This window comes from Thunnus thynnus, chromosome 1, assembly GCF_963924715.1.
Source record: "Thunnus thynnus chromosome 1, fThuThy2.1, whole genome shotgun sequence".
NCBI classification, from domain to species: domain Eukaryota; kingdom Metazoa; phylum Chordata; class Actinopteri; order Scombriformes; family Scombridae; genus Thunnus; species Thunnus thynnus.
In genome coordinates this window covers 10,330,171-10,345,047 of record NC_089517.1, presented here as the reverse complement: position 1 = coordinate 10,345,047, position 14,877 = coordinate 10,330,171, and the positions used below count along the sequence as shown (strand labels likewise).

At 37.1% G+C, this 14,877-nt stretch overlaps 1 protein-coding gene across 3 annotated transcripts in view; it reads left to right on the top strand.

Annotated features, from left to right (window-relative positions):
- The window catches only part of gramd2aa (GRAM domain containing 2Aa), a 29,052-nt gene extending 18,722 nt beyond the window's left edge, over positions 1–10,330 (top strand). For all 3 annotated transcript variants that reach the window (XM_067582232.1, XM_067582385.1, XM_067582313.1), the window contains exons 5-12: positions 909–1,012; positions 1,709–1,807; positions 3,594–3,665; positions 3,765–3,821; positions 5,732–5,909; positions 7,659–7,752; positions 8,811–8,915; positions 9,240–10,330. In XM_067582232.1, the coding sequence (XP_067438333.1) occupies positions 909–1,012; positions 1,709–1,807; positions 3,594–3,665; positions 3,765–3,821; positions 5,732–5,909; positions 7,659–7,752; positions 8,811–8,915; positions 9,240–9,243 (713 nt within the window). In that variant the 3' untranslated portion in view covers positions 9,244–10,330. The remainder of the gene's footprint in view (positions 1–908; positions 1,013–1,708; positions 1,808–3,593; positions 3,666–3,764; positions 3,822–5,731; positions 5,910–7,658; positions 7,753–8,810; positions 8,916–9,239) is intronic.
- Positions 10,331–14,877: the final 4,547 nt, after the last annotated feature.

Below are 14,877 nucleotides of genomic sequence, written 5' to 3'. Positions count from 1 at the left end.
ATATGTTTAGCTTTTCCTGCCAGCTGCTTAATTTAACAATCATATGAGGATGATATTGGTCTTTTATTAAATATCAGGTATTAGCTGTTCATGTGATCCGATGCTGATATAATGGAAGCTACATAAAAGACAGTCTATTAAATTTGCACTGAAATTTATTTTAGTTGCACTTTTTATTGAATTATATAATTGTTCAGTAATATTTTTAGTGAAGGTTTTTGGTATGCCAGAGATTTGTCCTGACATTAAAGCAATTGAATGAAGTGTCACATTATCTTACAAACCTGCTGAGTCAAAGTGTCCTACGATGGTCTAAACTCTGTTTGAGGGGCTTTTCCACCCAGACTAGCATAAATTTGTGGTGGACGCACTGAAAACATGTATGATTTTGCATTATTTTTTAAAATAGTCTTTAATGTCTGCATGAGATATTACTAGTTATCAGCATCTTCAATACGTTGGTATCTTCAGCAGGCATCATATGTGTATTTGCTTATTAAAAGCCATACACAGTATAACAAACCCTCGTAAAAAATTGTACAGTATAGTTTTTATTTCTATTCTGCTTTTCATTCATTTGAAATGACTGTCTTTGCACTGTGTTCAGCTTTGTGTCTCTGTGCTTCAGTTCAGCCATCTGGTTTAAGCCCAGAAACATTTAAACTGTCAGATTTCAGGATGACCGACTAACCCTGGAGAGCATCAACTCATCCGTTTGCACGACTTTGTTGCTATGTGCAACCTATTAAAATAAAAACCTATGATGTGAACTTTATTTTAAATTTTTACTTGTACTGGTGAGGAAGCGGAAGGGTTTGGCAATATTGTTGTAATAACTCTCTTTCTGTGTTCAGTTCATAGTTGTTGGAAGAGTAAAAAAAGAGTGTTCTCATCTCTTCTGTTCTCAGTGTACTCCTGTGCTCTTCTAAGAGACATCCTTCTACAAGGCCGGCTCTACATTTCCAGAAACTGGCTGTGTTTCTATGCCAACCTCTTCGGCAAGGACATCAAGGTAGTACAGACTGACAGACAACTTAATAAACTCAAACTGACTGACAAACTTGAATTGACTGACTCCTAGCTTCCAGGTTCTCAAGCTGATTGGAACCATGAACCTGACAGTCTGTCATTGTTAATGGGTTGACTTTCAGTCTCACAATCTTAATACTCTTATGAGAAATTACCCTCTCTATGCATGCACTGTGGAATCACGTACCAAGAACAGGTAGACTTACTGAACCTTTAACCTTCACCAGTTATGTGATTTTCTCTTTGATGTTGTACATGGTTCCTTTCCTTCATTTCCTTGAAACCTAACCTCTCCTGACATCTGAGTGACAATAAGCTACTTATTCAGACTGCATTCCTCACATACTGACTGAAATAAGAAACGTTTCTTGCCCACTAGTGATTTTCTCCAGAGGGTTTTCCTGATTATATTCCAGTGCCTGTCTTCCCTGCCACCTTGCTCCAGAGAATGCCTTAGTCTTTTAGTCTTTTTTATTCTTAACAGCATTTGACTTCATGTATATCATTTGAAAAGTCAAAAAAACGTATATTGTATACATTTGTATATTATATATAAAATGTATATCACAGCAGTGTTTTTACCCTACCTATAAATCATCATCTGGCTTTTAAGTTTGCTTCCTCAAAACTGAGTGTCTTCTCATGATGCTATTTTTATGCCTTTCTCTGTCCTCTGTAGGTGGCTATCCCTGTTGTTTCCGTGAGACTGGTGAAGAAGCACAAAACAGCGGGCCTTGTGCCTAATGGCTTGGCTATCACCACAGACACTGGCCAGAAGGTAAACACTTCCATCACAGTCGTTGTGAATTAAAATACTTATGCTGATTAGCACAGCATGGCTGTATTTCCAAGGAGAGGTGTGATGGAAAGAACAACACTGTGCTATAGATAGAAGCAGAGTGGAGCACCAGCCCGGTGGTGCAGCGCAGCCAAGTGAAAGGTTTTTCCGCCATTACAGCAATGTTTAGAAGGTCTTCTTAACTTTCTGACAGACTCAGCCTGTCATCGAGTGGTGTTTTCAAAGACATAATGTACCTTTCAGCTTCTGCTCTGTCCCCAACAACCCATGAATACTAATAGCCAGCAAGCTAACATTAGCACTTGTTTACATCATAGGTTTTTTGTACCTGTGAGTACCAGTCAGTGTTGTAAAAACTAACATAAAATTAACAGTGATTAATTTACTCAAGTACTTTACTTAAGTGCAATTTTAAGGTACTTATACTCGAGTATTTCCATTTTACATTACTTTATACTTCCACTCCACTACATTTCAGAGGGAAATTTGTACTTTCTACTCCACTACATTTGCTTCACAGCTTTAATTACTTTTCAGGTGAAGATTTGACTCAATGGAAAATATAATAAGCATTTATTAAAGATGAAATCAGTGGCTTCCAACCTTTTTGGCTTTTGACATCTTACAAAAAGCAGTGTGTAGTCCGGGTCACATTTCAGATGTCTATGAGTTGTTAACAGCTCCACTAAATAGGGATTTTTCCCTCTAAAATTTCCCACAAATTGTCTCACGACCCCTCAGATTTATCTGGTGACCCTTAGGAGGGGCCAGACCCATAGGTTGGGAACCACTGGATTAAATCCACCCTCCCCATGGCGGAGTATCCACAGGGTGATTATGGTGGGCTGGTCTGGGTAAAAAAGTCCAGGGCCATTTTTTAGTTCCAGTCCGTCCCTGGCATGATTACATAACAGGCATTACATAACCATGTGCACATACATGCCCATGTACACTACACCTATACTGCAGTGTCTTTAAAAAATTAAATGAGGTTGGTTCTGTTGTTTATGAGGTAAAACGTTCATAGCTCGTGTTTGTAACAATGAAGTTCAGGCTCATTTTGTTATTTTTCATCTCATTCACCATCATGACTCAGTCAGGTGAGACAGAACAAGTCTGTTTATGAATTGAAATGGACAAAAAAAAAACCCAAAGTACACACACACACAATATCATGATGTTTCAAATGCTCATATATAAATAAATAAAGTACATTTAGATAACAGTGATATTTATCCAGGTCAGAGGGATATTTGTATAATCTGTCACTGACCTGTCGTTCCTCATTTTTCCTGAAAGAACAAACTGGAACAAAAAATGTGATTAGAAATATCCTCTTTGTGCCCCAGATTAGAGCTTTTGAATCCCTCAAGTGTTATTTGGCCAGATTATTTCTAGCGAATTTGTAACTCTCTCCCAACAATGTTCATGTACACTGCATATAAATATTCATATACCACTCATATACCACTATTTCAGATTAAGTGACCAAGATTCAGATACATATCTGTGAGAAAATCCTCTTCTCTCATCAAAGTTTAACATCATCATATCTTAATTTTGTGAACTTCTGAGTGCATATCTTGTCCATATTCTTCAGTAAAAGCTTCTCTAACTACTGTATGAATAAAACTTTGAGACAGTCATTTTGTTTAACAGGTAAATTCAATATAGTTTCAAGGAGCCTTCATTGTTTTTTACTACTACTGCATCCAACCTATCCATTGGATTTTTACATAGCTGTTTTTCTTTTTTATTTCCTCAGTATGTATTTGTGTCTCTGCTATCAAGAGACAGTGTATATGACGTCCTTCGCAGGATCTGCACGCACCTACAGGTCAGAGGACACACACATACATACTAGTTATTCAGTCTTTTTGTTCTGTACTGTTTGTGTACTTGTCAGTTAAAAAGATCATTTTATTTCCCTCTGTAGGTCAATGGGAAGAGTCTGAGTTTGAAGCAGTTCATGGAGGAGCCGACCTTACTGCTGGTCAGTGACATGTCACATGTTCATAGAGAATTAAAGGTGCAGTGTGTAGAATTTAGTGGCATCCCGCAGAACAGACTTGGCAGAAATAGAATATAAAATAAGTATGTTTTAATTAGTGTTTAATCACCTGAAAATAAGAATTGTTGTGTTTTTGTTACCTTAGAATGAGCCCTTTATATCTACAGAGGGAGCAGGTCCTCTTCCATGGAGGCTGTCATGTTGCACCGCCATGTTTCTACAGTAGCCCAGAACAGACAAACCAAATACTGGTTCTAGAGAGGGTCTCTCACGTTTTTCGTCATTTTTGCAGCTTCTGTAGCTTCTCCTACACGCTTGGAAGGGGAGTGGGAGGGTGATGGGAGGGTGAGGGGTATTCATTTGGTTGCAATCTGCAACGTCACTGCTAGATGCCACTAAATCTTACACACTGGCCCTTTAAAACAACTTTAACGCTTCCTATTTGTGTTTCATGTTGGCCTTAAAGGCCTCCAACAACTCTCACTTACAATTACTCCTGACCTGGAGGCTGATTTACCTTCTTTCACAGGCAGGATCAATATATCATTCCGTTGATGCCGCAGTGAATTCTCCTCAGTCTGCAAGATGCTATCAAAGAGCAATCAAAGTGAAGTCACCTTGTGTGTGTGCACTATAGGCCGCTCTGAGATAGAACAGCTTTTGTATTAAGAAATAATTAAGCTCTGTGAACATGTTCTTGCCCTTGATCATACTCAAGTATTCAGAGAAAAAAAGGGTGTTTGTTCATGTTGATAGCATATTCTGAGGAAGATTTTATGGTTTTTTATTCCCAAACCTAGGAAGTGTTAAAATGGCTTCTTTATATTTACAGTTTGTAAACATAATTAACACATAAATGCAGACATTTTCCAGCTAATCAGAATATTTTTTGGCTTGCAAAGCTTGAAAATGAACACGTATGTGCCACTCTCTAATAATTCACCCTCTGTATAGAGTTTTCAGTTGTAACTAATAGTGTTTACTAATACTTTAAAGACATTAAAAAGAACAATCTTTGAATGCCAGGTTGTGAAAAATCCCCTTCACTGTTTGACCACTTGCCTGTACCAAAATCCATTTATTAACAACTTATTTACTACAGACTTGATGGCTTATTAGAAAGTGAGAAACCCATGAACTAATGGATTACCAACATTTATGACTGTATTATTACCAAATAGAAATGATAAACACTATCTATAAAGCATTAATAAAATATTTAATAACCATTAATAAAGCCATTAATTCCAACTCATATATAAACAGTGACTTTTAGGAAAGTGGTACCAATAAATGGCTTTGAATGTAGTAATTTATCACCCAGATAATCGGTGTGCCGCATCTCTGTGGACCACCAAGGAAATCTCACAGATATATGAAATGTGGTGTTGATGTAGTTTAGTGGTTCCAAACCTCTCGGTGGACTCACAAGATAAGAAAAAAAAACATTTGTTAAATACAAGATACTTTCACCTCCTCAGGCCTCTAATTCATCCAAATGAAACAATCTAAAAAACGGAAAATCACTATTTGGTTGAGCTGCTTACAATGCTTACATGTCCACACTAAGGCCTGTGCTTACAGACACCACTTTATTGGGGGGTATTTCAGGGTTTTGCGACTTAAAAAGGGCATGAGTAAAAAACATCCTCTCCTCATATTTTCGCCCAAACTATGCTGGCTCAATGATTTTTTTCAGATTTTACCAAGCAAGACCTTGAAATCCATGTAAAAGATCATTGAGTTATATGTCTAACTCGGTGAATTTTTCCATGTTAGGTTTACATTAATGAACCACTAGTGTGCTGATCAGCTGAGATGTTCATACGTATTCTCTATCTGTTGCAGTCATGCCTTTTTCAGTAGATTCTCCTCTTTCCTCTGCACTGCAGGACGAGTTCCCGGCTCCAGACGAGTTCCCAGTGGTCGACGAATTCCCATCAGTGTTAAAGTGGAGAAGGAAACCCTCAGTGGTGTCTGTGTCCTCCTCCCTTCCTGACCTCCTGGGGAACTCCACCAGCAGCCTGAGTGCCGCAGACACACCCTTCAAATCAGAGCAACCGCTGGAAGGTGATAAAACTCTTCAAGGATGCTGTGTCACTGTATAGATGCAAAGTCCAAGGCTTTATCCAAGGCCACGCGTTTTCAGTTTCTGATTGGAAGTGATTAGCTGGATGTATAATTTGCTGAAAGGTGTTCGCATGGCTTATGAGTGTCTGTCATTAGATTTATACACATCACAGGTTACTACTGTCTAAAGGTAGGTCAATAATTCTGCACCTTTACAGCCTTTAACATTTAATAAGAAAAAGGGTGATATTAGTGGGAATCAAGCTATTAAATCATTTAATATGTACATTATATATACATAGTATGTATATTTAATGTATAATATATACATATTATGAATATACAGTATATAAAAATATGTACAGTACATTTATGTCACAAAATCGTCACTCTTTTCTCTTTTTTCACTGATTTCATCATAATAAAACTATAGCTGTTAACCAAAATTCTTCATTCAGTCAAAATTAAACATCACTGTGAAACATTTTAGAGGTAAATCGGTTGATGAAGTCAGTTTTCAATTCCATAGACACCAGCGTCCGGCAGGATTTTATAGAATTGCCAATTTGAAAGAGAAATCTGCGCTCCTCTGATCTGATCAGAAAGTCCCTGTCACCATATATGTGTTGTCGACATTCAGTCATGTTTATACTGTGAGACGTGGATGGAGATACAATTTGTCTAGATGCATATGTGCATATGGGGTTTTGTTGTTTTTTTAATTTTATGTGCCTGTGTGTGAAAGAGAGCGAGCGACAGAGAGTAATTGCTCTTGGATGGCGACGTCTCTCTTACGTAACAACACATTAAACTCCAAATGGAGATTAAATCATGCAGGAGCTCGTATTAAAAAGATTTGGGTGGATGCAGATTAAATAGAGATTATCACAAACAATGTCTGCTGTCAAAGTTGTCTTAGGACAGTTTAACCTGTCGGATATATGCTGACAGCTTTTTAGATCATTTAAAATTTCAACCTATATTCATTCTATTACATGCTGAACATTTGATCAGCTCTTGTGTACATTAGCATCACAGCTCATCTGTGGAGCGGAAAGATGGGAAGTAATATAATAAAAAGATGTAAGCCGACGTGAGTAAATACCTGTATTTACAGTGGACCTACAGTATGTCACACATGCACACAAACACACACACAGGACATATGTAAAAAGCAACAAAGCAATGTAAGGATATAATGATTAGTTACAGACAATATAGAGTTCATTTTTGCAATATTTTAATCTAATAATTGATTGAAAAAAGTTTATTTATTCCTCAATTTAACATAAAATGTGCAAAAAATGTTTTTTTTACTAATTCTTACTGTCTTGGAATAGTTTTTTCTATAGATTTTTGGTGAAAAATGTAAATAATCTTTTCTATTACAAGGACAAGGACAGCATTTCAGGAAGCAGCTGCCACCTCTGACAGTTTACAGTGGTGGTTTATATAATGTAATTACACCCTCTGGCATTTCATAAGTGTAAATGTAAACAACAAGTACATTTTGGAATGTGTAATTGATCAGATTTAGTTGATAATTTGATTCATTTTTAGCCCCACGCTGAATATTGTCACAATTTTAACTGTGTAAGAGTGCTGCATGCACGTTTGAGTCCAGATGCATTCAGATTTACACAAGCAGGTGGGCCAGCGCTATTAAAAGTGAAACATGTAGTACGGGCAATCCAAATGCTGGTAATGGTTTTATGTTAATGTGTGTGTGTGTGTGTGTGTGTGTTACAGAGCGAGCTCTGCAGACAGACAGAGGCCTTCTATCAGAGCCAGTGGCAGAGCTTGGACAGATGGAGTACCAGCTGCTCAAGTTCTTCACCCTGCTGTGAGTATACAGAGGGACACGCAGACATCAACAACACCACCTTCACCCCCTCTAACAGCTGACTCACAGCTACACACACGCTGTTAATATTAACAGGGAGGTTTATAAATAGCGGGCACTTCAATCAGATAGTGAGAACACAGGGGGATCAGTGCAGCTAAAACACTTTTTAGTTTGTATTCGTCCACACTAGACATCAAATCATTTGGTCTAGTGAGGGTCACGCCCTCCTGACGCCACCTGCCCCCCCAGCACAGCAGGGTGACCCAGTGATCAGGAGGACTGTTGTTCACCCAGAGGACAGGTGCTCTGCTAAAGTGTCCTTGAGCAAGCAATGACTCCGTATCTGTTCCTAACGGGTGTAATGTGGGCCCTGACCTCTGACCTCTGTGTGGAGGAAAAGAGTATTTACTGTAAATGCTGTATATACATAATGTGTAATAAAATCCATCTTGTATCCATTAATACATATCATTTAAATTATAAAATAAAATGAAATTTTATATTACATGATTTTTAAGTTAATCAGCACTTAAACTGTATTACTGTTTTTGAAAAGTAGAATTTGAAACCAGAAATTGAATATTTTCTGGTTTCTTTAGTCCTCTATGATAGTAAACTGAATATCTTTGGGTTGTGGGTTGTTGGTAGAGACAAAATAAGACATTTTAGGTTGCATCTTGGCCATTGTTCACCATTTTCAGACATTTTATAAACCAAAAGACTAGTTTATTAATTGATTAATCAACTGAAAAATCTCTATAATGAAAATAATCATTAGTTGCACCCCTAATGATTTGTACATATGGAATTAAAACTTTGCAAAAACACTGGTATGGTCCTTAAAGACAGATTTAAACTGTGTTGTTCAACAGAGTGATGTTGTGAATCTTAACAGAAAGTCGACTGTCGCCTCCCAGTGTTCACCAAGAGTTATTGCAGCTCTCCGCTGCTACACTAACAGCTGATTGTAGTGTCTAATATGTTGGTACCTCCAGAACTGAAGTGATTTCTAATTTCTGTCTAATAAATTTATGTGTCTCATTCTCTCTCATCAGTATTATTCTCCTCATCCTGTCATCGTGCTACCTGGCCTTCCGTGTCTGCAGTCTGGAGCAGCAGCTCTCATTCCTCAGTAACCCAAATCTGCCCTTGAGAGAGAGGTAACTTAATTTTTTATGAAACCACATATTCTTTTTATGTTTTTGATTTAATAACAAACTATATATACCAGTTATAAAGTACGCTCAGTGTCTATGAAAACTGAGATTTAGAAATAGGAGACAAAGTTAACAAAACAGAATTACAAGAGAATTATAGAAGTTGAAGCCGAATGCAGTAAAAAGGAGGGTTATGTTAGATTTGGATATGTTGTGGGGATGTTTCAGTCCACCCATCTCTGTGGATTTATATAAAGATGAAGGGAAAAAAAACTGCAGATTTAATCCGCAGACTCCACTTAACCTGCCTGCTTTCTTCTCATCCAGGTAACCACTGCTCCTCGTGATGACCCGTTGGTTTGGCTGCTGTTTACTCTTCTTACACTGGGAGTTGTTGACGACGCTCTCCTGCACAGATCCGGGACCAGCGTAGAGCCCAGAACAGAACAACCCCGCACCAGCCGCATCACACGAAGGAGCAACATCAACCCGACTCTAGGCTTCTTAACAGACCTTCCCAACGTGGGATTTAGTGATCACTTCCAGACTATGCAAACAGACTGTCTATTTATTCCTTAATACACAGTAGGTTTTACTGTAGATTATGATTGTCTACCATTTCATCTTAAACTACATGACACTGCAGTGGAGAGAGAGAGAGATCCTAAAATAGTGAGCAGATTGCAGTTGAACATGAAGCTTTTGTACTGTTGATGGAGACTAGAGGTGAGGTGGGTGTTGGAAGGTGGAAAAGTGAGAGATAATTCAACAGATAAATTATTACTTGAAGACTTGAAACTAAAAGTAAACATATTTCATTTCAGTTGTGGAATTATCAGCCATGACTCATCCATAAACTCCCCCAGATATCCTGAATGACTACAAATGAACCAAATGGATGTTTTTTTGTTTTTTTCTGGTGAGCTCTTGCCACAGCCCTCAGTAGTAAGGCTAAAACTAGCTGCGACATTGCACTTTTTAAAATATGTCCATGTATGTAACAATTTTTAGATCTATTTTTGCTTGATGATAGGTACTCAGTTGTCATTTCTGAAGGTATTTATGGAAGGAAGCGATGTTTCGACCACAGACGCCTGACTGAATAAGATTACCTAACTGTGAGATACTGGAATGATAACACCACTTGTATGTGTTAACTATAATGTGAAAAGGATGGTTAGATGATATGTATAATTTTTATTTTTAGATGCACTAATCTGCTGTGTCAAAGGAGTGTCCAGGGTGTTTTTTTCTTTTATACATTTCAAATGAAGGACTTAAAAATGACTCACTGAGGTTTCTGAGTGTACATGTTATCATATCTTTGTCTGAGGACGTTACACTGATTTTACAGACATGAATGAAATGTAGTCCTAGACTAGTTTGTGAAATCCCTAATAATTAAATTGACAACAAAGGTTTGTGTCTTTTAATCTGGTTTTTTTTTTGGTTATTTGGATGCCAAAACCACTATAACAAGATCCATTTTGCTTTATTGGACCTCCAAATAAGACCACCATGAAAAGGCTTGACTGAAATTTTTGTGACCTCTACAACTCAGCCTCTGTGGAAATTATGAAAATAAAACTGTAGATAAATTATAAAATTGGAACCCAGTACTGGCAGAAGTACACAGTGCTTCATGAAGTACACATGGAGCTTTGGCTGTGTACCAGTGGTTGGTTTTTATCCAGATGTCTCAGTTTAAATTTAATAACATGTCACTGTTTTCATGGGTAAAACATTTGTATTTTTTAAAATGTCAACTGCTCAGAGGATACAAAAACCAGCCATGACTTCACTCAAGGAATACATGAATACAATTACACATTTTATATTATCTGATGGAGTTTGAAAAGGCTCCATAAACACAAGAGGCTGGAGAGGAACTGTGTGACCCTTACAGCTAAGAGATGTTCCTGTGACAACAGCGGTAGTCCACTATATGTTCTCTAATAAACCAGGTCAGTAGTTCATCTGAGTAAGATGATGATAAATCACCCTGTGAGGTTTGCTGCTGTGTCAGTATTAAAAGAAAATATATTTATACACAGACATTTTGTGTATGAAACAAAGTTTAAGGATCTAATTTTCAGGATCAATCCCTTTGCCTGACAAATGCAATCTGATTTAAAAGGACATCTGATGTCCAGATTGGCTAAATGACGGTAGACAGATCCATTATTTCCAAACACACACACACACACACACACACACAAGCATGCAGAAAAGGATGTTTTTGTTCACAGTCCTGTGTAGCATGCATGTGGGTGTGTGTGTAATACAAGACAACTGTAAAATAAAATAAATTCCTTCAATAAATCAAGAGCCAATTAAAAATGTGACAATAATTGTGTCACAAAAAGGTCATTATTCATTTATACAACAAAACTACTCAAGAAAACTAACAATATGTTTTACCAATTTGAATTTAAAAACAACTTAAATTAATTTTCTGATGTGTCACACATAAAACTGCCCAAAATTATATATATAAATATTTTTTTATTACTGTCAAATTTCAGGCAGAGATACACAAACCTTTTCTTAGTGTGTTACACTGACTGTGTGACACTGAACCAGATTACAAGAAAACTACAGTGACATCTAGTGAGCGTACAGCACAGAGCAGCAGAATCTCACATAAACTCACACACTGCCTCCACATTTTATAACAATATCTGAAATCACCTACATCCATCAAAATACAAACAACAACATGGATTATTCCGGTGGGTTTGTTTGGCAAAAGCTGTTCATATTTGGCACCATTTTAAAAAATAACTCTAAATCTGACCCAGAATTATATGTAGATGACTGGACACTAAAAGTCACCAGTTAATATATAGTAATAAAAATGAAAATAAGCCATATCCTCATATACTCCATTGTACAATTAATATCCATTACATCACTTGCACCATATTTCACTCTAATGCCAGAAAAAAAAACCTGTTTGCCACTTCAAAGGCCCGACCACCTGGATGCTATGACAACCTCCAATGACTGACAGGTGGCACGCTAGTTCCCGCGGTGTAAAAGGGGGTGGGGGCAGAGAGGAAGACATCTGGTTCAGAGGGTCAAGCGATCGTGCCCCAACACTGTCCAAAGAATATGCCAGGAATTCCCTGAACTTACACAGATACTGATCCCGAAAAAAAGCTCTGCTGCCAGTCGAATCTGAACTGAAGAGAAGGATTTGAATTTTAATGTGTTTCAAAGTATTTAAACCTAATATTTGACCTGAAATTACACCTGCACTGATGACAAGTCTCTCTTTCTCTGTCTGACTCTTCTCCAAAGACAAAGACACCTACTGTGAAGACGTATTAGTGATATTGGAAATAATATTCTTCAGTCAGCATATTTAAAGAACAAGAGATTGAGTACACGCGCTGGAAGTATATTATGTCTAAACCAAGCATGAAATGTATCTGAAACATTTGGAAAATGTCACATAACTGAAATTTGAATGATTTTTATGTGAAGACAAATTGTAAAATTTTTCATTTGCATTTTTTCCAGTACACAACATAAGTTTAATTAAATTTAAAAGCTTGAAATTTATAAAAGAGCCTTACTGTGAGACTGTGTGTATATACAGTACCAGTCATTCCCTTGAATGAGAAAGTGTGTCCAAACTTTTGACTGGTACTGTTCGTTTTTTATGCAATCCAAGAAAATCCAAGACAGGTGTTTAAGGAGGCGTATGTGACTGTGAGGCTGCAGCTGTAGCCTTGTTTCGACAAAAGATACAGTACATACACTTAAGTTTAATGCGTCCAAACAGATAGAGGATGCTACTTGAAAATCTGTAAATGAAGAACTCAAACTTTTGTTTTTTTAACAATCATCCAAAACCTCCATTAGTGGCTGAATACAGTGAAAGATAGTGATTATTTGTTCACTTTAAAACCTAGAAAACTACATTTAAAAGTGCTGCACAAAAGTGCAACATGCCCCTGATCTAAAGTCTGTTATGATGATTTCAAGTTTGTTTATGAGAAACTAATTTTTAAAACTATTTAGAAAAGAAACGATTGTTGGAATCTGCACTTGTGATGCTAGTGTTGATACGTTAGAGTTGTTATCTTGTGCATGTTTGTTTAATCTTACATCGGCAAACAAAACTCTTCATACCACGTGGTCAAATGCCAAAACTCTGGAACAATTTATCATACATGTTACAGTATGTGACTGTTTTTTTTCTTTTAAAAGTCCACTGAGAGCTCATTTAACATCATGATTTATGTGTGTTATACTGTTTCTGTGTTTTTCTTTTTCTAGTCTAATTTAGGTCATTTTTCCTTGTTCAAATTTGATTTAGCTACAGCTTATAACTTGGGTAACGTCATAACATTTGGATGCCATTTTTTTTTTGGATGTCTATGAAGCAGTGTGTCACTTAGTATGTAATAAAAGTGCTATAGAAACAACTTGATTATAATTATTAGCTCATGTGGCACTTTGGGACCTTAAGAAGCACCAAGAGCAGGGGCCAACTACTGTAATTCTGTGTGTGTGTGTGTGTGTGTGTGTGTGTGTGTGTGTGTGTGTGTGTGTGTGTGTGTGTGTGTGTTAGCAGGGCAGTCACTTTTAGCTTTAGAGAAATGGGGGCAGGTCAAAGCAGATGGCCAGGCAAGCTGCAGCCTTGTCCATACCTCCAGGGAGCCATATTGTCTGTCCTGGAATGCTCTCCTGATGACCTTTGACCTCTCTGATGTGAAGGAGAATGCTGACTGTAACGTTGATGTTAATGGTGTGTATTATACACAGTAAAATCATCACACAGGCCGCATTACTGGATGTTTTCCAAGAACACATTACCTCAGTGGTGCATTAAATGTGTCTACAACTGCTAAGAGCAACAATCCAAGTGCATTATACTTAATCCATTTATGAAGTGAGAGGTGCCTTAGTTCACTGCAGTACACTGTGCAAATATTTCCTCCAATACAGAGGGGGTTTAGAAACAAATATCCTGAGAGAATATTATAACAAAAGCCATACATCAGGGGTCAGCAATTAGGGTCAACCATGTTCCAGTTCTTTCATCATTGTTCAACATCTTAGCGGCACAGTGGAAACACAGGCCTATATGTGTCTTTGAATTCATGTAAGAATAAAGTTGATTTATCTAAGTGTTTGTTTTGGGGCTGTTCAGGGCTGCATCTAACAGACTATAAATTAGAGCAACTTATATCAATACTTATTTGGCAAAAAAAGGATTCATATATGAAAATGTTTGCTCTGTGTTGCACTAACTGGACTAGAGATGTAACTGATAGGAGATTTGCTATCTAGTGATAGCATCGACTGAATAAAAAAGTTTTGATGTGAACAATAAAATTGAAAAGTTCAGCTTTCTTAAAATATTTTTGCCGGAGAGCCAGACATGACCCGTGGGCCGCTATTTGCACACCACTGCCATACATCTTAGAGAAATATTCTACACTACATTTGCTTTCACATCGTTTAGGTGTGGAATTATGACACCACATAAAAAAGACTAATTGACAAAAGACACATTTAAAGAGTAAGACAGATGTAAGCACATTAAACTGTAGCTTTACCTGCCAAGACCTGACAAGTTATTAACAGAACATTATTTCTATTCCAATCTTCTGTCATATTTAATGACTAGAACTGAGCATTATGTAAAAATGTGTAAGATGAGCAGGTGTTTCATATTACAGATCTCTATTACCTATTCCAGGTGTATTTACATATCTGTTCAAAATCAAAATGCTCAAACATAATAACTGTGAAAAAGCAGTTTATATATTTATTTGTTCTCACAGAAACGTGGCCAACAAGAAGGCATGACATCATTCTAGGATACAAAAACAGTTAGCTATGTTAAAGTTGAGTGGTATAACTCTTATTCAACATATAATTCATCCCCTGCCAGTAGACCTCAAAGGACCAGAATGCAATGCAACCACATGTTAAAGTGTGTTTTGAT